At 44.3% G+C, this 24,654-nt stretch overlaps 2 protein-coding genes and 1 pseudogene across 2 annotated transcripts; 2 read left to right on the forward strand and 1 right to left on the reverse strand.

The window, feature by feature from the left end:
* The first annotated feature begins 7,564 nt into the window (after positions 1-7,564).
* On the forward strand, positions 7,565-10,283 carry LOC131246583 (chalcone synthase 3-like). The gene is made up of 2 exons (XM_058246839.1): positions 7,565-7,851; positions 9,283-10,283. The coding sequence occupies exons 1-2, from the start codon at positions 7,632-7,634 to the stop codon at positions 10,281-10,283; spliced, it is 1,221 nt and encodes a 406-aa protein (XP_058102822.1). The 5' UTR covers positions 7,565-7,631.
* A 646-nt stretch (positions 10,284-10,929) lies between these two features.
* On the forward strand, positions 10,930-11,529 carry LOC131247141 (serine/arginine-rich splicing factor SC35-like). The gene has a single exon (XM_058247575.1). It carries the CDS (start codon positions 10,930-10,932, stop codon positions 11,527-11,529), a length of 600 nt encoding a protein of 199 aa, XP_058103558.1.
* Positions 11,530-11,852: 323 nt separating this feature from the next.
* On the reverse strand, positions 11,853-12,960 carry LOC131246584 (serine/arginine-rich splicing factor SC35-like; annotated as a pseudogene).
* Between the last annotated feature and the right edge of the window lie 11,694 nt (positions 12,961-24,654).

A 24,654-nucleotide genomic window follows, 5' to 3' on the forward strand; every position in this document is an offset into this window, starting at 1 on the left:
CCTTGAGTGGTGGGAACATCTGAGTGGCCACTGCCCAAAATAAGAGACATGATTGAGTGAAAAAAAGATAGAGAAGGTGGTAAGCTGTCTTTGAAGGCTGAGATGGTGGGTATTTAAAGGCATGAGGGTATACACATTGGCGCAAAGCTACAAATGAATGAATATGGATGGAATGGGCTCCATGTGAAGGTCAGAATGACCGGCATTAGGGAGTCCTCTTCTCCCGGAGTCAGGGATTGGCAAGCTCGTAGAAGTCATGACCCCTTTAGATCTGCAAGACCCACCACCAGGAGGAGTAGATCCCAAAGGAGGGAGCCCAAATCACACTTCTTCTCCGGGGCTTTTAGCCTATTTGTGGGGAACCTCCCCTTTGATTGCTCCTAGAAGGATATCTCAAAAATATTTTCCAGATATGGGAAGGTATTGTAGGTCTACACCCCCTTCTTCCCCAACTCTTCTCGCCCTAGGGGGTATGCATTTGTTCGATTCCACTATGAAGCAGATGCGAGGGCTGCAATGGGAGTTCTGCACGGTCTGAAGATTGATGGGAGAGAGGCAGTCGTGCGTCCAGCAAAGCCAAAGGATAGGGTTCGGAGGGCTCGTATGGCCTATGCCCCTGGCCCTACTTCTATCCCAACCCACCCGTTCACTTACGTGGCAGTTGTTAAGGAAAAACCCCCCGCCCCTTTCTCAAGGACCGTACGATGACACTCTTACGATTGCAGATCTGAAGGTGGTAGCTACCAAGCTTCAGGAGCTGTAGCTGGGCCTTGTGGGAATAGTTGAAGATAAGGACATTTCCATACTACAGCTAATTACTGCCATTAGAGATTCTCAGTTCGTAGCTACGGCCATTGATTTAGCCCGCCTGTCTCCAAACCGATTTCTTATAATTCTCAAATCCAAGGTTGAGTTCCTCAACTTCAAGAGGGATAGTAAACTTCACAGAAAGATGGGTTTATCTGAAGTGCTTCCCTGGTCTTCAGAAGCAGTGCTAGAAGGAGAAGGCACTTGGATCCGACTCTATGGAATCCCAGGCCATGCTTGGCTAGAATCAGCCATTATTGACTTGGGAAATTATTTTGGAAAGGTCGTGCAAATAGACACTGAGAGCAGATTTGGCACATTCCAAGTGTATGCTAGGGTGAAACTCCATCTCAGGCCAGATGTTGATATGTCTACGGTTCTTAAACTGTCAGCTGCAGGCAGAATCTTCCGAGTTACATCAGAGATTGAGAAGCCGACAGACTCAGTAAACCAACCCCTACCCTGCCCAAACTACAGAGCCCACCAAGGAATGGGTTGAAAAAACCTTTGGCAAGAAACAACAAGGAGAATGTGGGTGCCCAACAGATGTTTGTCAAATTGCCTCAACGGAGGTAACCCACCCTGCGGTAACAACTCCATACTCTATCCTTCTCTCGGATGAGGTGATGTCTCTAGATGTTTGTAAAAATGCCACAGTAGCATATATAGATCCTCCTTTGCTAGCGCTTGAAGCCTATAACTTGCACCCTTCAGACAACTTCCCAACACAGGAGGAGAGATCACCTCCTAACCTTATTGCCCAAGCCCACAACTCTGCCCACAGGAATCAAGTATCTCTAGATAGAGTGACAATAAGGTACGGAGGCCTAATAATATCAAAACTTAGCTCCACTCCGCCTGCGGCCGATGCCTACCTTGCGGAGCGGACACTGAGAGCTCGGCAAACTATCTATCAGAGGCCTGTAGCCGAAATCCCACATGTAGTTGAAAGTAATCTACATGTTGAGAGTCCCGATCAGCTAATTGGTGAGGTAGCAGCGCAGGAAAGACAAAGCATCAATCAACTTGCGCATCAGTTGGATGGCCCTATTCTGGTTAAGCCTAGTCCCTGTCCGAGAGATATATCTCAATCCCTCTTAAGCCACAGTGCCAGCAGGGGTCATATTCAGCAGGTCCAGAACAACCGAAAGGAGCGTAGCATACAGGGAAGGCCTGTTTGGGTTCAAAGAAAATCCATATCAGAAGGAAATTCTCTAGCCTCATCTCCAGATAGTAAATCAAGAGGGGACAGCGTCTCTCCTTACCACAGGATGAAAGAAGACTGGTGCCCTTTGAGGGGAATTAGCAGGACGCCAAAGGATATGGGTCTATGCACTCTATAGAGGAACTCTAATAGATTGGATATGCAGATCCACCTATCCCCTTACTTCATAGCGGGAGATCAGTCACCAACTCATATTCTAAGAGGTTGTGATGAGCAGGGGAGCCCCCTTCAACAGAATATGGTCCTGGAAGATTCCTTTAATGGGGATGTTACAGCAGAAGATCAAACGCATCCAATTGACAAGTCATAAGGGTATTCTGAGGAGCAAATTTTGAAATAAAAATGTAACGCAAACCATCAAGACATTATTCAAATTGGAGCCAAAAGAAGAAGCCAAAAAAGTTATAAAGGCACAGGAGACTGGTATGGCAGGTTGAGAAGACTCAAGAGGAGGGTTGTTAACACGGGGTGTATCACTGATGGATAGCACCCTTGTGTGGAACGCCCGTGGAGTGGGGAACACACCCACGATTCGAACAGCCTCGAGGATCATTAGAAAGCATAATCCTTGGATCGTGGCCATTCTTGAACCCATGCTCAGTGATGCTAAAAGGGTGTAGATTGGCCTCAAGTTAGGCTTTCATTCGTCTTGCTCCAATGCAGATGCAGGAGGAAAGATTTGGGTATTTTTCAAAAGCTCTCTAAACATTTCTATGTTTGGTGTCTCTAACCAAATGTTATCCCTACTAATTTTTGTTCAGAATTTTCAGTCCCCTATCAGGCTTTCCTTTGTATATGCTAGCTGTAATAGGATTCGAAGAAGGGATTTATGGCAGGAAATAACGTCCATCTCCATCGCCATATCTGATCCTTGGGCCATTTGTGGGGATTTCAACGTCGTTTCCAGTGTTGCTGAGAGAAGAGGAAGTAGGAATCCGGATCTCCTCAACTTTAGAGAGTTTGTTGAAGCGGTAAATGCAGCGGCCCTGCAGGATGGCGGTTATTCTGGTAGCCAGTTCACTTGGTGTAACAACTAGCAGTGTGGAGCCAAAGTTTGGGCGAGACTTGATAGAGCTCTCTTTAATGTTCATTGGGCATTATTCTTCTCGCGGTTCAAAGTCCTCCACCTCCCACGAGTTTCCTTAGATCATGCACCTCTGCTTCTCTCATTTCCTAGGGATCCCTCTTGCAAGGCCAGGCCTTTCTGTTTCCAAAGGATGCAGACTCTTCATGAATCCTTTCTGCATGTGGTGGAGAGAGCTTGGGATGGGCAGACAGCTATAAATCCGATGTTAAATGTGTAGTTCAAATTGAAAAAGGTCAAGCAAATTCTGAAGCTTTGGAATAAGGAAACTTTTGGTCAGATTGAAGTGCAAGTCAAAGAAGCAAAGCTTTCCTTGGAATAAATTGAAGTTCTTATGCAGAATTCTTCTAATGACGACCTCCACGGGTGGTTCTTGGAGGCAAAAACTCATCTTCAAAACATGGAAATCAGGGAGGAAGTTTTCTGGAAGCAAAAATCTAGAAATTCTTGGTTGAAGGAGGGGGATAAAAACACTAAGTTCTTTCATGCAGCTGCCCTAGAGAGAGCTAGGAGAGCCAAAATTTCAGCTATCAAATCAAATCAAGGAGTGCTAATCTCTGATCCAAATCAGATCAAGCTCGAAGCGGTGGCTTTTTTTCAAGCAGCCTTCACTTCTGAGGCTCAGTCCAATGCTGCTGCCCTCCTCTAGTCTATTCCTGCGCGTGTCTCGTCAGCTGACAACGAAAGTCTAATGGTCAGCCCGTCTCTGGAGGAAGTTCAAAGGGTTGTTTCTTCCATTCCGTCAGATAGGGCACCCGGCCCGAACGAGTTTTCTGGTAGTTTTTTCAAGGCCTGCTGGAGCATCATTGGGGAAGACCTTCATATAGCTATCATACACCTATTCCATGGAGGGGAGATTCCCAGGGCCTTCACCTCATCACTGATATGTCTTATTCCTAAAGTCCCCAATCCAACCACTTTTGTGACTTTCGGCCCATAAGCTTATGCAACTGTATCTACAAGATCATGGCCAAGATAATTGCATCCAGGCTAAACCTGTTACTTCCCTCTCTCATTTCACCAGAGCAAGTGACCTTTATGAAGGGCAGATCAATTGTGGGGAGCATAGCTTTAGCCCAAGAGATGTTTAGGGATATCAATAGAAAGACTAGAGGGGGCAATGTTGTGTTGAAGCTAGACTTGGAAAAAGCTTACGATAGAGTGGAGTGGAGCTTCCTAAAGCAGTTCGGATTCAGTGACCCTTGGATTGAGATGGTTGAGAAGTGTTGGGCCAATTGTTGGTTCTCGATTCTGGTTAATGGGGAAGCGACTGGTTTCTTTAAGTCCTTCAAAGGGTTAAGACAGGGCAATCCAATATCTCTTACTCTTTTCATCCTAGCGGCTGAAGTGCTTAGTAGAGGAGTCAAAACCTTAATCAATAGAGGGGAATGTAAGCCATTCAAGCTCAAGCAAGGCTGCCCAATCCTGTCCCACCTATTGTTTGCAGATGACACTCTTATGTTCCTAAACGGAGGTTTAACGTCTTTAAGAGTTGCGAAGAAGTTCCTGGTAGAATTTCAAGCGGTCTCTGGCCAGCAGATTAACCTAGCCAAAAGCTTTTTCATGGATCCAGCTAGGTTCCGGCGTCTAGGATCAGAGGTATGGAAGATTATCTAGGAATAAAAATTGCTACCTCCGATCCCTTGTATTTGGGCATCCCGATCTGTAGGGGCTGGGTCACCCAGCTGAGATTTCAGCCCTTGCTTAACAAGATTGAAGCCCGGATAAACAGTTGGAAGGCTAGATTCTTGTCTCAAGTTGGGAGGGCCACCCTTATTTGCCATGTTTTATGCAGCATTCCAGTGCATACGTTAGCAGCCTCCAATGTTCCTGCCAACGTCATCGACTCTCTTCAGCGGACCCTCTCTTCTTTCTTCTGGGGCTGGTCGGATGGGATTAAAAAATTACATTGGGTGAGTTGGAAGAGGATTTCCATGCCGAAATTAGAAGGTGGTCAAGGAATTTGCCCGCTTAAAGAGATCATGAAGTATTGTGCAATGTCGAGTAGGTCAGGGTACCTGTAGCCTTTGGAGGGATAACTGGACCAACCTAGGCCGGCTTCAGCACCTAGCATCGTGTCCCATTCCGGAGGGCCTCAGTAACTTGCTGGTAAGGGATTTCCTGGGCTCTAATGCCCCCCTCGGCTGCTCTCTCTCTCTCTCTCTCTCTCTCTCTCTCTCTCTCTCTCTTCTTCCTCAAGAAGTCACAGACCATATTTTTGAAGGCGGTTTTTGCACGTTGGAGGCCCCAGAGTCCCATATCTGGCCCATGGAGCCATTTGGTTGTTTTTCTGTTAAATCGGCTTGGAAGGCGTTTCAAGTGAGAGGGATAAGGAAGAGCTGGTCCAGGTAGGTTTGGCACTCGATGATGCCCTCAAAAATTTCATGCTTCGTGTGGAGAGCTCTCCTAGGTGCCATCCTTGTTGATTCTAGAGTTCAGGCAAGAGGGGTAACCTTGGTCTCCAAGTGTGTGTGTTGTTCCACGTCGGGATTGCTGTCGGCTTCGCTGGAGATGTTGTCCCACCTGTTCCTATATAGCAGCCTTTCAAAATCGGTTTGGACTCATTTTGGAGCCATTCTCAACATTCGGGCCCAACCAGGATATTGAAACAAGATCGAATGCCTAGTGGAATGCGCCCTTGACTTCCGGCAAGTTGTTGACCATCCAAGGGCTGCTTCCTTTGTTCATTCTGTGAGAAATCTGGAAGTCAAGGAACAAGGCTAGATTTGAAGACAAAGTGGTGCACCCCGAAGACGTAATTTCCAGGGTTGTTAGCAGGCTTAAATCCCTGACTCTGGCCTACCCTGTTTAGCCCAGTCGGTCGTTAGCCGATGCCAAGGTGATGGAAATCATGGACTTTCCTACCCCATCGCTACCAAGAATGGCCCCACAGCTAGTTAAATGGGTCCCCCCGAGGGATGATTGGTTCAAGTTAAATGTTGATGGGTCCAGTAGAGGGAACCCGGGAAGATTACGGGGGGGAGGGGAGGGATTTATAGAGGGGCGGATGGCAATGTGATTTTCTCCTATGCCATTGGGTACGGCATTGGTTCCAATAACACTGCTAAACTTAGAGCCATTTGGGATGGTCTTATTTTATGCCTGCAGAAGGGCTTGTAGAAGGTGCAGATTGAATCGGATTCAAAGCTCATAGTGGATTTGCTGAACGGTAACAGTCAGGCGAGCGTAAGTTGGAGCTACTGGCTGGACCGCATTCAGTCCTTAAGAAAGGGTGCCCTTTATCCTCTCACCCATGTTTTCAGGGAAGCGAATGCCGCGGCAGATGCCTTGGCTAAGTTGGCTAGTTTGTCTCAGCCCACTCTATTTTGTCAGCAGTCGGTAACCTTCCTCGATCGTTCGGGGCGCAGTCCTTCTGGATAAAACTGGGCTAGGCTCTCTCAGACGTACCCACGGTGACTAAGGGGTTTTCAGTGTTTTGTCTGAGTTGTTTTCCTTTTTGTAAGGCTTTTATACGATAGGCGAGCCCAATATCTTTTTGTTGGGGCCTACCTGAATGTCTGTAAATCTTTCCTTGTTTATAATATTCAAGTGGCATGATGCCACCTTCCAAAATAATAATAATAATAATAATAATAATAAAGAGCTACAAATGAATGGGACAAGCCACCCAACTCAACCATGCAATTCATGTGTGAGGTACAGATGAATGGGACCAGCCACCCAACTCAACCATGCAAGTCATGTGTGATCTCATGTAACGGCGTGCTACTAAGTTAAGACTCATTTCTTTTTGGAAAGAAAAAAAAAAAAAAAAAAAGAAATCTCTATGAGGAGTCTAGAGAAACCCGTGGATTCGGAGTAGTTATCATTGAGGAAGACAGTGTTCAACCTGGTCACTTCCATCCCTGCCTCACCAAGCCTAATTAAGTAGCCCTAAAATCTCGTTTTTAATGAGGGTACTCAAGAGTCATTAAGTGTCTGTATGGCTTGTCAGCTGGAAGCTTCAGATCGCAGATCCACTCACAAAGGGTTACCTTCAGATAAGTTTAAGGATTGTACAAGTGGCATTACGATCAGTTGATCTAGTGGGCCACCACATGGACACAAAGAAAAGACAGTCGAATCTGGCAGATCAATGTATTATGAAAGGAAGGGCGGCTAAGTAGAATAAATAAAGCAGCAGCCACATTCAGCGGCCGAGACCAGCAACATTAACAATAACAATTGCCAATAACTACATTGTTTTGACCCATAACCCATAACTTATCCACATGGTGGCCAACTTGATCAACACCTCTGACTGCCCATTCCTGTCATGAAAACGGTGGGGCCCAATTCATGAGAAAAAGAATTTAAAAAGGAAAAAGAAAAAAAAAAGCAAAAAAAAACCAGCTGTGATACGTGGCAGCTCCTTCCCTAGCACAACTTCAAACAGACGTGCCCCTCCAAGCAACCCACCCTTTTGTATATAAAGAACTCAAATGCTCCCTCATTTCACCAAAGCATTAGTGTCCAAACGTCTTGGATCGTCCTTTTTTAGAGCATTGTTACATTATGGCGCAAAGCAGTGTACAAGAAGGCATGCAAACCATGTCTAAGGTGTCGATCGATGAGATCAGGAAGGCCCAACGAACAGAGGGTCCCGCCACGGTTCTAGCCATCGCCACAGCCACGCCGCAGAATGAGTTCATCCAGGCAGACTGGCCGGAGTACTACTTTAAGGTGACGAATAGCGAGCAAATGACTGATCTCAAAGAGAAGTTCAAGCGAATATGTGAGCACATGAATAATGTACTGACTTTGTGTTATTTGTTATATATCTTTTTTCTTTTCTTTTCTTTTTTTTTTTCAAAGTGTATTTCCATTACTAACTCCACTGATTTGTACAAATATGGACACATATTTCATTTGTTATATCTTCTTTGTTACTCCTTGGAGTCAGGTTGGGTGCTACTAAAAAATGAGTTCATCTCATTTCGTTTAAATCAAATGACGATGTAGAGCAGGTTGCAAACACTTTCATGATAGAGATGGACCAGAGAAGGCCCGATCGGAGGAGGCGAAATTGATCCAGACCACGTGTCAAAACCTTAAATCAGTCATATCTCACAAAAACCGGGATAAGTTTTTCAACATATTATATATAATTTTGGGTTAAAAAAACTACTTAATCCAACCAACCACACTACACTGGGTTACCCATGCCGGGTTTGTGAGATTCCATCAGATCGATGGTCAAAAGTCCCATTTAGTTTCATTTTTACAATAAATAATAAGTTTTAGTTTGAGTATAACTTTTGATCCTTTGAGTTGTAGAAGTCGTTTCCAACATGAAAATGGCTTAGAAAAATATGGAGAATAATGTGGTTAGTCCAAATTTGACACTAACTATTTTTGGCTGAAAACCATTAAGTATAGTAGGAATAGACCTTGTCTATAAATATTAAGTTTACTATTTATAGTAAGACACGTTTTTAGGGTGTTTGAATTGGAGTCCAACTCTAAAACTTCATTCCTTATTTAAAGATTCGTAATTTCTTTTTTTTTAATCATCAATCAATTTATTTCTAATTTATTAGGAATTATTCATGCTTTATTCTCTTGTGGATTTGAGGAAACTCTGTGAGGATTCGGATTAGTTATCCCATGAGGAAGATGGGGATTGAACCCATCACGTCCCTCCCTACGCCAGATGAACTCATTTTTAAGTTGCACCCAAATAGGTCCTTGGCATTTTATATGTTTTTCTTGCATAGGAAACTTCATCATAAGATCTCCCGACTCGGATTCGAGGTATGGTTTTTCTAGACAATACAGGTTTAGGTGCGATGAGACAGAGTTAGGGTGCTCTTCGCGCGTCCGTCGTGGTTCTTCTTCTTCGCTCTTTGTTTTTTCGCCTTTTCCCCGTTGTACAGTGATATGATAGGCTTCCCCGGGTCCTTTTTCTCCTGGGGTCTCTTGAAATCTGAGCTTTTGTAATTCTCCTTACTCATCAATGAAAGTTCCTCGTTTTAAAAAAAAAAAATCATCATAAGAAAAGTTTTAAGTGCCAGATTTTATTTCTTTTTTTGTCACAACATTATTTATATAAGCTTGGGTCTGGTTTATATCTCATCTGTGCCGAGTTTTTGCTGATAATATATTTTCGAAGTGCTAAAATAGCATTCGCAGATCATAATAAACGTTTTGTTTTTGCACCATGCAGGTGATAAATCGATGATTCGGAAACGTCACATGCACCTAACCGAGGACATACTCAAGGAGAATCCCAACATCTGTGCGTACATGGCCCCATCCCTTGATGCCCGCCAGGAAATAGCCATCGTCGCTGTCCCAGAGCTCGGTAAGGAAGCAGCAGCCAAGGCCATCGAGGAGTGGGGCCACCCAAAATCTAAGATCACCCACCTAATCTTCTGCACCTCCAGCAGTGTCGACATGCCTGGCGCCGACTACCAGCTCACCACGCTCCTTAGCCTCCATCCATCCATCAAACGCTACATGATCTACCAACAAGGCTGCTTTGCTGGTGGTACAGCCCTCCGGCTTGCAAAAGACCTAGCCGAGAACAATGCCGGTGCACGTGTTCTTGTTGTGTGCTCCGAGATCACTGCCACTGGTTTCCGCGGCCCCTCGGAAACTGACCTCAATAGCCTTGTTGCTCAAGCACTCTTTGGAGATGGTGCAGCTGCAGTGATTATAGGAGCTGATCCTAACTCCTCCGAAAAACCACTCTTTCAACTTGTGTCAGCCTCACAAACCATACTAGCTGATTCAGAGGGTGCAATCCGTGTCCACTCACGTGAGGTGGGCCTCACAGTGCACCTTGTCAAGGAAGTGCCAAGCCTCATATCGAAGAACATCAAGAAGATAGTAGCAGAGGCATTTGAGCCACTCGGCATCGATGACTGGAATTTGATTTTCTGGATCACGCACCCAGGTGGGGCGGCCATACTTGATCAAGTAGAGGAAAAAATGAAACTCAAGACAGAGAAGTTGAGGGCTACAAGGCACATTCTAAGCGAGTTCGGGAACATGTCGAGCGCGTCTGTACTGTTTATTTTGGATGAGATGAGGAGGAAGTCTGTAGAGGAAGGGAAGACAACGACAGGAGAGGGATTAGATTGGGGTGTGTTGTTTGGGTTTGGGCCTGGCCTGACTGTTGAGACTGTGGTCTTGCATAGCCTTCCTATAAGTGTAGCCCACTAAGATGTAGCCCAATAAGGTTCTGATTTGAATGGTTGAATTATTGTAAGGCTTAGTTCTGTTATGCTTTCAGATGCATTCCTTAATAAATTCAAAAGTTCCCAGTAGCAATATAAGTTATTGTGTTAGAGGTCATATTGGACTCTCTATCCAATCGAGTCATCAGAGCTTTCCATTATATCTAGAACACATTTTATAGGGTACCAATAAAATATCGTCGGATGATCCAAGCCATTCTTGATTTGGCCTAATTTGTACAGCCATCCTTTTTCCAAGCATGGAATGAGATGGTTACAATTGTGAAAAAAAAAAAGTGATTTTTAAAATCTCCCTCAATTCATGTTGTGAATATAGATCCTCTGTTTGCCATGAACAGAAAATTCTTGTTTGTTGTAATCTGATTAGACCATATCATCACGCACTGCAATGCAGTGGTGCTGATAATATAAATGATGACATGGAATATATATTTTGTAGATCTTCTACCCAAAAATCTAGCTTAACTGGTTAGATCTTCTACCACAATGTACAAGAAAGAAAGTCCATTGAGCTGAGGATTGCATTTCAACCCCAACTTCATACTCAAATGTCTATTTATGATCAAGGCAATTAGATTGAAGCATCATCGGGTTATCAATAGGGCTCCATCATGAATGAGCGAGGCAGGGAGGAGCGAGGCAAGGAAAAGGAGCGAGCGCCATCTCCTACAGGTTCCAGACGGAGAAAATGCAGTAGAGGTAGGTCGCCCAAATCCATTCCAGATCGATGTTTCGACAGGATCCGAGCTGAGGGCTTCAGCATTTTCGTTGGAAATCTCCCATTTGACTACACGGTGGAGGATCTACACAAAATCTTTGGCCACTACGGTAAGGTGATTGATGTTTACATCCCTCCCTTCCCTGGCACTAGGAAATCCAAGGGTTTCGCATTTGTGCATTTCCACTATGCGGATGATGGCAGAGCTGCGATAGGAGTGCTTAATGGAAGGAAAATAGATGACAAAGAGGTTATTGTCACGGAGGCAAAGCCGAGAACCCGAGCTCTAAAGAAGAACCCCCTTACCAAGCAGGCCTCGGCATCTCGATCTAAGGCAGGCAGCAATGCGGAGGCAGTGAAAAATGGTGGTTCATCGCAGTCATCATGGAACCATCGACAACCCCAGCTTCAAAGCCCCAATATTATCACGGTGGCAGATCCCGATACGGTTACCAGGAGGTTGAAAGAACTGAAATTGGGGTTGATAGGCTAGGTGTTAGATCCAAAAACTTCTGTCCTGAGACTAGTATATGCTCTAAGAGATTCAAAATTCGCTGCTGCTGCAGTTGATGTCACAAGGACATCCTCTGTGCAATTCCTAATTAATTATCCTAAAGTCGGAAAAGGAGTACAGAGATTTCTTAGCAGATCCACAGCTCCGCCACCTAATGGGCCTCCAGTTGGTTAAACCTTGGACAGAGCCAACAGTTGAAGGAAGGGAAGAAATCTGGATTAGGATGTTTAGCATCCCTATGCATGCTTGGTTCGAAGCGGTTATACATATTTTCTTTTTCTTTTTTCTTTTTTCTTTTTTCTTTTTTTTTTTCCTTAAACTTCCCTATTAATATAACTTCCGGAATCTTAAGTACAAGGATTCTACGAACAACCAATCAGCACAAGGTAGAACGCATTGAGTTTACAAAAAGAAGTTAACCTTGAAAAGGAGTCCTACTAAAAGCAGCATTTAAGTACTTGATGAGAACATGCATTATGCAAAACCGACGCAATCATCCTGCAAAGCCAACAGAGATGCATCTTCCTTCAGGCATCACCAGACAAGGAATCCAGACACTGCCATCAGTCATCGCCATCTGAGTTATGTGGGGACAGACTTCGAGAATGAGCATGCCGATGTCCTCATGGTGAAACACTTGCTGGAGGAGAAGATCGTTCTTCAACAGGACTGCGCCTATCAGGACTTCGATCACGGGAAGGTGTCCTACGTGGAGATGGGCTCCTTTGAGGGCTAAGACTGCGCCGAGCAGGAGATCCACTGTCCACCGACCGGCTCCTGCTCTTCTTGGGTTCATCATCCACCCTGCCTTTGCTGCGGCCTTTGTAGTCAGCTGGACTTGCACTTCGGCTCCTGCTTCGACAATGATGATCTCTTTCCCACCCACAGTTCCTATCACGATCATACCTGCCCCTGCTTCGACTACGACTTCTCCTTCTATTATCTCTCCCCCTGTAATCATCCCGGTACCTCGGCCTAGGACTGCGGCTTCTTGACCTGCCTCTTGTCTTTGGAAACATTTCCACTACCCTCCCTTTCTTAATAGGTTCTGCATTGGGCCCATATTTCACAAACTGAACCATAATATCTCTACCATCGATAGTCCTTCCATCGAGCTTCTCAACAGCCTTCTGCGCCTCATCTGCGTACTTGTACCGAACGAATGCAAATCCTCTCGATTCTCCAGTCCTTCGGTCTCTGGGGATGAAGATGTCGACAACTTTTCCGTACTTATCAAAAAGGGGGAAGAGATCATCTACAGTAGTGCGGAAAGTGATGTTGAGGACGAGAAGAGAGAAGGTAGGTGTCTCTGATGTCGGGAGGACCCGTTCTTCCGAAATGCGACATTTCGGTTTTCAGAGAATTAGGGTTAGGGTTTGGGAATTGGTACTGCAGGGGTAAAATATATGGATAGGGTAGGGTTTGGGGTAGGAAGCTTCGCGGACGAGGGATTTCGTTGAAGCGGTTATACTTGATTTGGGCAATTACTTTGGGAAGGTTACCCAAATGGACACAAATAGCAGCAAACATAAACCAGGTGCTTCTCTTGTAGGTCCAGGAAAAGTTATATTCAATCACAGGGGAGGTAGAGCCTCCAAATGTCGAACAGGGGAAGGTCTATCCCAAGCACACAGGTTCACACTAGTCAGCAGCAGAAAGCACTAGGCAATGGGTTGAGAGGAGGTTTCCCAACTTGGCGGGGGCAATTCAACTCGCTTCCAAACTGTTTGTGAAAATGCCCAAGTCGAGACTTAGAATCAGTCCATGGTTCATTTCTCTCCCAGAGGAGGTACTCAGGAATACAACGACCATCTCTTAACTCTGATGTCAGTTGAAGAGCCGAAAACTCACACTCCTCTCAATGTGGGAGTTCCTCCGTCTACTACAGATTTTGTGCTAGCCCCAGTGACCAGTAATGGAGAAGGGGATCCCTTGCTCATGATTGAAGACAGAATCCCATCAGAAAATCTGTCCAATCCCACTAGCTCTCCTAGTATCCGAGAGGTAACCCACCCCGTCTGCATTGAGGAAAATGGCTCTCCCCTGCCTCCAGCTGATGTGTGGGGCCAGTAGGAACAGCCGCAGGAAGAAGAGAGGCCCAAATTTCCTAAAGCAGCCTCAGCATGCATCTGTTATAAAAGAAGAAACAAATGGTGGAATGGGAAGAAGTCTATATCAGCAGAAAACTCTCCTTGGGAGCAACAGAAACTGTGTGAGGACAACCTCAACATTCACGTGGATATTAGCCCGGTGATTAAGAGACAAGGATCAAACCATTTCCAACTACCCATCAAGGAAGGTTTCACAAGGACATATAACTCTCCCGAACTGTACTTCGGGAGATTTATATGTCCCTCTAATTCAACTCTACAGCATTGAGAGGCATTGTGTAATCTCTCAGTCTTCAAGATGAGCGGAAGAGATGAAGGAAGCTCCTTTACTAGCAACATCTCCTACCCCAGTCAGTTCTAGATCGGGTAAAGGCAGAGGCAGAAATCTGAAGTGCCGATATCTTCTGGTAGGAAATGGGGAGAGAGAATGGTACTGTAGACTGAAAAAGCTTAAGAGAAGGACCGTGAACTCAGGTTGTGTTACAGATGGATAGCATTCTTTTGTGGAATGCTCAGGGAGTGGGAAACAAGTCCACTCTAGCCTATGCTGCTCAGTTGATTAGAAATCACAAGCCTTTGTTTCTAGCTGTTCTGGAGCCTATGTTATGGGATGACAAGAGAGTGGGTATTGGCTTAAAGCTCGGATTCCATGCATCCTTTTCAAACGCGGCAGCCGGGGGTAAAATATGGGTATTCTTCCAAAACCATCTAAATGTATCTGTTGAATTTCCCTCTAACTAGATGATATCCCTTAAGTTGTGTATGCAGAACTATAGTGATCCTGTTGTTCTTTCGGTAGTGTACGCTTCCTGCTGTAGGATACAAAGAAGAGAACTATGGGCGGACATGGTCAGCCTCAACAGCACAGTACAAGGCCCTTGGGCGATTGGGGGGGATTTCAATGCTGTGTCGGCAGCTGAAGACAGATTGGGAACTAGCAGCTCGTCCTTGGGAGTTTGTGCGAATTTCGTCGAAGCAATCCACGAAGCTAGGCTTCTCAATGCTGGGTTCTCTGGATGCAGATTCACTTGGAGTAACAATAGGGCAGGTATGGCTAGAGTGTGGGCGAGGCTGGACAAGGTGTTGTTTAATGATCAATGGGCAATGACGTTTCCGCGGTTCAAGGTGGTCACCTATCCCACATTTGTTCGGATCACTCTCCCCTTCTTCTTTCCTTCCCTGGCATCGCTCCTTGGGTTTCTAGGCCGTTCTGCTTCCTCAGATTCTGGACGGTCCATGAGGGGTTCTAGCAGGTGATCCATGACACTTGGGAAGGTCAGCTCTCTTCCCTTCCTATGATTGACCTTCAGCTAAAACTAAAACGTGTCAAGACAGCTCTGCGCATTTAGAACAGGGATGTGTGTGGCAACGTTTTTCAGAACATTAAGCAGGCAGAAACAGAGCTGGCTAATGTGGAATCTAGGATGCAGTCCTCAGCAAATGTTGATCTTCAATAGGAATGGGCGGCAGCAAGACAGAAACTCTTCCAGCTTCTTCTCATGGAAGAACTGTTCTGGAAATAAAAAGCCAGGGCCCATTGGCTAAAGGATGGTGATAAGAATACTAAGTTCTTTCATGCCACGGCTATGAAGCGCGTAAGAAGGTCAGAAATAAATGCGATTTTGGACAATTTGGGGCGGGTTCACGTCGATCAGGAAGCAATCAAGTCCTTTGCGGTCGCTCGCTTTTCGAACCTTCTCTCGGCTGAAACCCTTTCACCTATCCCTGAGCTCCTTCAAGTGGTGTCGTCCCTTGTCTCATCTCAAGATAACGACGATCTCCTGCTGGCCCCCTCTAAAGAGCAAGTGTTTTAGGTAGTGAAGGAGATTCCACAAGACAGGGCCATTGGCCCGGACGGTTTCTCTAGCGCCTTCTTCACCCAATGCTGGTTAATTGTGGGAGATGATCTTCATAAGGCAGCTCTCTCCCTGTTTGAAGGAGCTGAGTTCCCCAAAGCTTTCTCCTCTTCCCTGATTTGTCTTGTCCCAAAGAAAAATCCAGTTGTGGCCTTCTCGGACTTTCGTCCTATCAGCCTGTGCAATGTCATTTATAAGATCTTTACTAAGATTCTAGCAACTAGGCTGAATAGGCTTCTCCCGAAGCTAATTTCCTCGGAGTAAGGGGCATTTGTGAAAGGTCGGCAAATAGCAGAAAATATAGCGTATGCTCAAGAAGTTATCAGAGAGCTGAAGAGGAAAATCAGAGGTGGGAACTTGGTAATAAAATTGGATGTTGAAAAAGCTTATGATAGAGTTGACTGGGGTTTCCTAAAAGCGGTGCTTCTCAGATTTGATTTCTGCCATCAGTGGATCGCCTTGTTGGAAAAATGTTAGGGAAACAACTGGTTCTCGATTTTAATCAATGGGGAGGCTGCGGGTTATTTCAAATCTTCAAGACGGCTTCGCAAGGGAGACCCCCTATCTCCGGCGCTTTTCATCCTGGCTTCGGAAGTTTTCTCTTTAGGTTTCTGCCATCTGATTGCTAGTGGCTGGAGCCAGTTTTTCAAGTTGCAAAGAGGGTGCCCTCTCCCGTCGCACCTTCTTTTTGTGGACGATACTCTGTTGTTCCTAAATGGCAGTAAAGTCTCCATCCAAAAGGTTAACGATTTCCTGGCTGCGTACCAAAATACATTAGGCCAAAGCATTAATCGCCAGAAAAGCTACTTCCTTTGTTCTACAAATCTCTCTGAAAGTCAAATCAGATCTCTAGAGTGCCTTCTGAGTATGAGAAGGGGCAATGCGGGGGTGCATTACCTGGGAGTGCCGCTTCTCATGGGCAGAGCAAAGATAGCAGACTATCAGACTTGTTAGACAAGATGGAGAAGAGAGTTAGTGGCTGGAAAGCCAAGCTTTTATCACAGGCGGGCATAACTTTCCTGATCAAGCACATGCTAGGGAGCATTCCCCTCCACGTTCTAGCTGCAGCAGAGATCCCTAAACAGGTGCTAGTAAAGCTTAATCAGTGCTTCTCCAGATTTTTCTGGGGCTGGTTAGATGGTAGGCGAAGGCTCCCCTGGATTGCTTGGAGGAAGATAGCCAGGCCCGTGGAGGAGGGCGGTCTGGGAATCAGGAACCTCCAAGAGGTGGTGAATGCTATGAGAATGAAAATGGCCTGGAGCATTAAATTTGGAGAGTCCAAAGGCCCCTGGGCTGAGCTCATGCGTGCTAAACACTCGGTTGACATCCACCGGCCGCATTCGATGTCTTCTCGCTTGGTGGCCTCCCGCTGTGGAAAAGAATTAGGGTGATGCTGCCTGTGATCCACGATAATGTGCAATGGCATGTGACCATTGGCGAGGGCAGCCTTTGGAAGGTGAATTGGTCGGGGCTAGGACAGTTGAGACATCTTGCCTCTTACCCAATTCCTGACGCCATTCTCGACCAGCCTGTAAAGGATTTCCTGGGGCCATCGAGGCCTCTCCCACCTTCCTCAACCTTCTCCTTTCTCCCTCAAGAAGTGCTAAATATCATATTTTGAGGGATTCGCCCTCTTACCGAGGAGTGAAGGCAATTTCTGGCCTTATGACCCTTCAGGGTGTTTTTCGCTGAAATTAGCTTGGAAGTTGTGCAGGGTGCAACATGCTCCTAGAAGCTGGTCTATTTCGGTATGGCAGGGGATATTACCACCAAAAATGTCCTTGTTTTTGTGGCGTTTGATTCATAAAGCAGTAGCGGTTGATACTCGAATTCAAGAGATAGGTATCCAACTCGCATCTCAATGTGTCTGTTATGCGATCAATCAATTATCTCACCCCGACATGGAGTCTATCTGTCATATTTTTCTCTATGGCTAGTTAGCTCGTCATATCTGCAGCCACTTCAGGAATTTGTCGGGTGTCTCGTTTATGGAAAGCCAATCTATGGATGAGCAGCTCAGGCAATGGTGGACGACTTCCTCCATTACCGGTTTCTCTCCTTTCATCCGGAAAATGCTTCCTGGAGCTATTCTTTGGGTTATTTGGTGCTCTCAAAATGTAGCAAAATTCGATGGCAAGCCAGTGAGGTTATCTAAAAGCATAGCTGAGATCAAGTGGACATTGAAGTCCCTCTTGGATATCCAGGGCGAGTTAAAGCTTTCGCCCTTTTCTAGTCTTTCGTGGTGGGTCGACCTAGGCCTCCCAGCCCCCCCGCTACAGCAACCTCGAATGGAGATCATCCGTCCCCCCCCCCCCCCCTAATTGGGCTAAAGTTAATATTAATGGCTCATCTAGGGGAAATCCTGGCTTGTCCGGAGGTGGAGGTATAGTTTGAGATGCGAGTGGGGCTTTCATTTTTTGCTTTTCTGGCAGGCTATGGGCGAGGCTCTAACAACATGGCGGAATTGAGAGCGGTTCATGATGGCCTCTTCTTGGCTATCAACAAAGGGATCTCCCTCCTAGAGATTGAATCGGACTCTAAATTTGTCATAGACATTATCATTGGTCAGGTTTCCCCTTCTTGGCGTTGGAAGCATTGGATATCTAGGATTAGGGCCCTCATGGAGAATGTATCCACCGTTTGCAGATTTATTAAATGGGAAAGAAATGGCCCAGCTGACAGCTTGGCCCGGATGGGAAGCCTCTCGCAATCCTCCAAGTTGTTTCTCCATCCTCGTGATCTCCCGCCTCTCATCCGGGGTAGGGTCTTCCTAGACAGAGTGGGGCTAGGCTTTGTTCAGTCGGCTTAGGCAGGCCCTGCTCTGAGAGCCTGGTTTTTGTATAGAGTCTTTTCCTGATTTCTTTTTGCTATTTGCAGCTCTCCGTGCTCCTCTTGGCTGTACAGCATAGTAGCCTTGGAGCCTTGAGTTTGCTTTGTTGGTTGTGACCTGTTGATTTTGTTGGGTCCCTTTCGTCGGGCTGTATCTTTTTGTGGTTTAATGAATATTCAAGCGGTTTTTTAAAAAAATGATGACATCGAATAATTAAAATTTAGGAAAATAGAAATTTTATGTTTGTGGCAAGTAGAGAATCCGAATTTGTTACTTGATGAGGTCCATAATAAATAAATGATGAGGTCCATAATAAATAAATAGATTAAATTGTTGATTGGACATTTTCTTGTAAACAATCTTCACCGTCCATGTTAAAGATGTTGATCAAATGGTCAATATATGTCATATATGTGTGATGTTTGCATGGTAGCTCATCATGAAATATGTGCTGGACCTAACCAATAACCTATGAATGGAATAAAACATAATTAGGAACACTTCTTCAATCCTTAATTTCTTCAAGGATAGATTGCGTTGTGAAAAGGAAGGCTATTGAAAATAAGGGCAAATCATGGAAAGATCTGCTCGTAAATCTGATCAGCATGATGTTTGCATCATAGCCCATGAAACGTGTTTGGGATTTAATGGACAGTTCAGATTAATCGAATGGACTGTCCAAGTGAACCTATTCAACGGAGACCACTAACCATCGAAAATGCCCACCCTTTATTTTCGAACTGTTTTTATATTTCAATCAAACACGAGCTAATTTTGTAAACACGAGCTAACTTGTTAGCAAGGGCAGCAAGGGCATGTATTTGGTTAACGTGTCTGGTTAGGATAATGTGGGCATGCAAAAGTCATACTTGACTCATTTATAATAATGCGGGCGTGCTGAAATGGATAGTTTACGACCCAATTTTAGGACTCAACTACATTTTCAACCACCAATTGTGATAGTGATAGATGATTTGCTAAAGGTAGGTCTTTTTTTTTTTAACGTTAGCCACAGAAAAGCCTAATCATCCATTAATAGAATCATATATGTACATGAGAGAGAGAGAGAGAGAGAGAGAGAGAGAGAGAGAGAACGGATTTCAATCTATAAACAAAGCAAACCTTTCCTTCCCTCCACATCAAAGCACGAATTGCTCCAAAAATAATTCCAAAAAACACATATCATAAGAAAATGAGAAAAACCGAACCTAGCTACCAACAACCCAAAAAACCAAAACCCACTTCAAAATATCTTATGGGAACCCAAAACCTACATGGCATTTAGACATCACTGTGGACCCCGGTAAGGCTTCAATGGTAGGAATTTACCCACATTTTCCTGTGCGGCCCACTTGAGTCTTGGATCTTGCTCACTTTTAGTCTCAAGTCCTTAAATGAGCTCACAAAAAAAAAATGGATGCAGTGCAGAAATCAATGTCCAAATTAGATACATATTTCGTCCAGTTTGAACACGGATTTTTGCGCTAGAAACTTAGGTGGGGCCCACCATGATGTTTATGAGAAATCTACACTACCCATCTGTTTTGTGAGCTCATTTTAGGGCATGGTACCAAAAATGAGCCGGATCTAATACTCAAGTGGGCCAAAAACGTGACGATTGAACATCCACAGTTGAAATATTTGTTGGGACACATAAGTTTTGAATCAAGGTAATATTTGTGTTCTCAGTTCTTCCCAGTAGGAATGACGTTATGAACAGTATAGATGGCATTTAAACATCACTATCAACCCCAATAAGGTTTCAATTGTAGGAATTTTCCTACCCACCTTTTCCCGCGGCCCACTTGAGTCTTGGATCCTGCTCACTTTTAGTCTCAAGTCCTAAAATGAGCTCATAAAATGGATAGATGGGTAAATTTCTCACTAACATCACGGTGGGCCCCACCTAGGTTTCTATCCATCCGTTTTGTGAGCTAATTTAGGGCATGGGACCAAAAATGAGCCAAAATCAATACTCAAGTGGGCCAAAGTGTGAGGATTGAACACCCACAGTTGAAATATTCATGCGGCCACGGAAGTTTTGAATTAGGGTAATATTTGTGTTCTCAATTCATCTCATTATGAATGACATTATGAATGGTATGGATGGCATTAAAACATCACTGTCGACCCCTGGAAGGTTTCAATTGTAGGAATTTTCCTACCCACCTTTTCCTTTAGTGCGGCCTACTTGAGTCTTAGATATTGCTTACTTTTAGTGGCAAGTCCTAAAATGAGCTCACAAAATGGATGGACGGGTAGATTTCTCACAAACATCATGGTGGGCCCAACCTAGGTTCACGGGAAATCCACATCTTACTAAACTGACAACATAGTTGTTATCCAAAGGGGATTGGCTGGTATACCACACACCATTGATCTGGCTGGTGTGGGTGCGTGTCGTGCAAAGAAGACGAGCGCCTCCACTCCTCAAGCTCCGAGTTATAAGAACAATTCAAAGGCGATAAAAGTTATATAGCCCCCAAAATGAGTTGCACGTGGAACGGTTCAAAGAAGATTAGAGATACATGAACCCCAAAATGATGTATTTATTATATCCACACCGTTAATCGATTTTGTGAGACCATTTTAGAGCCTAACTCCAAAAATATTCATATCAAAAGCTTAAGTGGACCACATCATAAATAGCAGCGGGGATAATGATTCTCACTATTAAAACATTTGTAGGGCCACCATAATGTTTATTTTCCATCCAATCTATTCATAAGATTACACAGACTTGGCTTAAGAGGAAAAACAAATATCATATTAATCCAAAACTTCTTTGACCCTAAAAGGGTTTCAAATGGTAAAGTTCAATCCCCCACTACTTTTCGTAGTGTGGTCCACTTGATCTTTGGGTTTGTCTAATTTTTTATCTCAAGCCTTATGACAAACTCATCAAATGGAAGGATGGCTGGGATATAATACAAACCTTATGATGGGACCCACTAAACTTAGTGATGTCAACACATCGGCTAGATTGGTGGTATGTCATCACTAGAGCTGGGCAAAATAGATCCAATCCGGTCGATCCGACGTGATCAGACCTGATCCGACCCAATCCTAACCGAACAGACGGCCTAAATCGGGGCGAATCGAGTTAGGTATTTCAGATCCGAATGGTTTTCGGATCGGGATCGGATCGTGGTCAATCCGATCCGAAACCCGATCCGAATAGCCCCGATTTGGAGCCTTAGGAGGATTTTAATGGAGGATATCCAATCATTATTGTTTTCCTTTGGTGTGGTCCACCTAAGATTTTTATCCCTCTAATATTTTGTATCAAGCCCTAAAATGATATGTAAAAATGAATGAACGGCATCGATGAGATACATACATCACGGTGGGGCCCACAGATCACTGAATATAGGAGTAGTAATCCGTCAGTGTCAGTACGACGCACCAGCTAGTTGTAGCCTAGAAACAGGAAAATAGGATTGGGTATTGAGTTACTCAGTTGGCTTCTAAGTTCTATCGTACAGAGTAAACTTAGTTGGGCCTACCATGAATGTATTGGGTTATCCACGCCGTCCATCCGATTTTCGAGATCATTTAAGTGGTTGAGTCTAAAATAGAAGTATTCACAATGCTCAAGTGGACCACACTATAAGAAACTATGCGAATAATGACTTCCACCATTGAAACCTTGCTAGGGCCACAGTGATTTTTATTTGTCATCCAACCTATTCATAAGATTACGCAGACATGGATGAAGGTGAAAAACAAATATCGGCTTGATCCAAAACTTCTATGGACCCCAAGAAATTTTCAACGGTAGAATTTCAATTCACACTATTTCCCGTGGTGAGGTCCACTTGAGATTTGGATATATCTCATTTTTGGGATGAAACCATAAAATTATCTTTTAAAATGGATGGACGAAGTAGATAAAATATGCAAATCACGGTGGACCCCACAGAGTTTACTCAGTATATGTAGTGTACTGAGTTACATAGTACGTTATTTGCTTCTGTAGCGTGCTAGCTGGCTAGGGATGTGCGAAGACAAGACTGATGCTCCTTGAGTTCTGAGTTGTACGAACGGTTCAAAGGATATCAAAGTTATATGGGCTCCACAGTGATGTATTTATTATATGTAAACCATTCATATATTTTTAGATATCATTGTAGAGTATTATCCAAAAAATGAATAATATCCAAAGATCATCTGGACCACACCACAAATAGCAACAGAGAATGATTTTCACCATTAAACATCTCGCGTGGTCCACTTGATGGTTAGATTTGTATGATTTTTCGTCTCAAGCCTTAAGACGAGCTTGCCAAATGGATGGACGGTTTGGATATAACACATACCCCATGATCTGACCTATGGAACTTGCTAACATCAATAAAGCAAGATAGGTGCACAGTCGCACTTGCGTGAGACGTTGTGAAACGTCACTGCACGAAAGTGCAATGCACGTTAACACTAAAATATCTAATATATACTTGATAAAAGCAAGGATACATGACGGATAGTTCTTTAATAACCATGTGGGGCCTACCTTAATGTACATGTTTTATCTAAGCCGTTCATCCATTTTAACATATCATTTTAGGCCTTGAGCACAAAAAGGAGGTACATTAAAGGCTAAAGTGGACCACACCACATTAAACAGTTAGATTAAATTGATACGATCTGAATCCTACCGAACCTGATCTGACTCGGCTTTCCTGACCGAGTCGGAGTCGGTTCAGGTCACGCTAGTCATGTATCGGATCGGTCCAAGTCAGGTGACCTGGACTCGGTCCCGGATCGGATCGAGTTCGGGTCAAGACAATAAGACTTCGGATTGAGTTGAGTTGGACCCAATTCGATCTGATCCGGACCAATGCCCAGCTCTAGTCATCACCGAAGCTGATTCGTTGGTGTACCACATATCACCAACCTAGCTGGTGTGGGAAAGTGTCTTGGGAAGACCAACGCTGACACTCTTCAAGCTCCAAGTAGATCAAAGTTACATGGCCCCCACAATAATGTCTTTGTTATATCCACACCATTCATCCATTCAACAATATCATTTTAGATCATGAGACTAAAAATGAGTCATATCCAAAGCTCAAGTGGACCACACCACAAATAGCAGTGAAGGTACCGATCCTCCTGTTAAAACAGTTGTAGGGCTCACCATAATGTTTATTTTCCATCCAAAAACAAATATCATATCGATCCAAAACTTTTGACCCCCAAAAGGGTTTCAATGGTAAATATTAAATCACACACTACTTTTTGCAGTGTGGTCCACTTGATCTTTGGATCTGTCTTATTTTCTAGCACAAGCCCAACCACAAGCTCGCAAAATAGACGGACGGTTTGGATATAACATATACCTCGTGATGGCACCCACAGAACTTAGTGACGTCAACACACCAGCCAGGTCGGCAGTATGCCGTACACCAGCCCCAATCATCTTCCGGCCACCCTAACGACAACAATAATTAATAATAATGACAGCAATAACGGCACCGGCACGCTGAGATATGGGCGGGGCTTGGGAGGATCTCAGAAATGATAACGCTTTTGACAATAAGAGAGGTCAATAGAAGAGTAGGTTTTCATTTTTTGCATGTATCAACCATCTACAAAATTCAATACTGACCATCGACTGGGCCTTACTTTGGTTGAGCTATTCTCCAAAATCGATACTGATTGGACAATCCCAAACAAACTTTTCTCCATGGCCCACTGAGGCTAGGAAGCGGATTGGCTGGTGTACCACAAACCACCAACCTAGCTGGCTCTGAGTTGTACCAACGGTTCTTCAAAGGAGATCAAAGTTACAAGGGCCCGCAATGATGTATTTATTATATCCACACCGTTCATTCAGTATCTCTTAAGAAAAAGTAATTTATTTTAGTATTTTTTTTTCTTCTTTTTCTTTCCTTCATTTTTGTTGGGTTGATTGCAAAACAGTAACATTTCCTTTGATCTGTTGGCACTTGGCAAGGTTTTTTTTTCTTTTTTTTAACTCCAAAATTAGTAGCAGGTTCAATGTTCAAATCATTAGATGAATTTTGTTGTTGCTGTTGGGCTTCTGCTTTCACCTTCTTTTTTTTTCAAAAAAAGGGTCATCCAACGGCCCTGGATCTATTCAATTCCGAAAGGAGGATTTACAATTCGGGGAGGCCCAAATAAAAAGGACTGGACCCGCCTATCATGAAGAGCTGAAGAGAAAGAAAACAAGCAAACTCACTGACTGATGATGTTTTTTTTTTTTTGGCTACGAGAAAAAAATTGCCCCCAAGCCAGCTCTATTGAGAACCAGCTCCCCACAAGTGATACGGGGGAGATCCGAGGTAGA

This window comes from Magnolia sinica, chromosome 5 (genome assembly GCF_029962835.1).
Source record: "Magnolia sinica isolate HGM2019 chromosome 5, MsV1, whole genome shotgun sequence".
Taxonomy (NCBI): domain Eukaryota; kingdom Viridiplantae; phylum Streptophyta; class Magnoliopsida; order Magnoliales; family Magnoliaceae; genus Magnolia; species Magnolia sinica.

Bases quoted from the DNA above. Each gene is read 5' to 3' on its own strand.
- LOC131246583 (XM_058246839.1), top strand. From the start codon at position 7,632: ATGGCGCAAAGCAGTGTACAAGAAGGCATGCAAACCATGTCTAAGGTG. The intron at 7,852-9,282 runs GTGAGCACATGA...TGCACCATGCAG, and splicing joins AGAGAAGTTCAAGCGAATAT to GTGATAAATCGATGATTCGG.
- LOC131247141 (XM_058247575.1), top strand. From the start codon at position 10,930: ATGAATGAGCGAGGCAGGGAGGAGCGAGGCAAGGAAAAGGAGCGAGCG.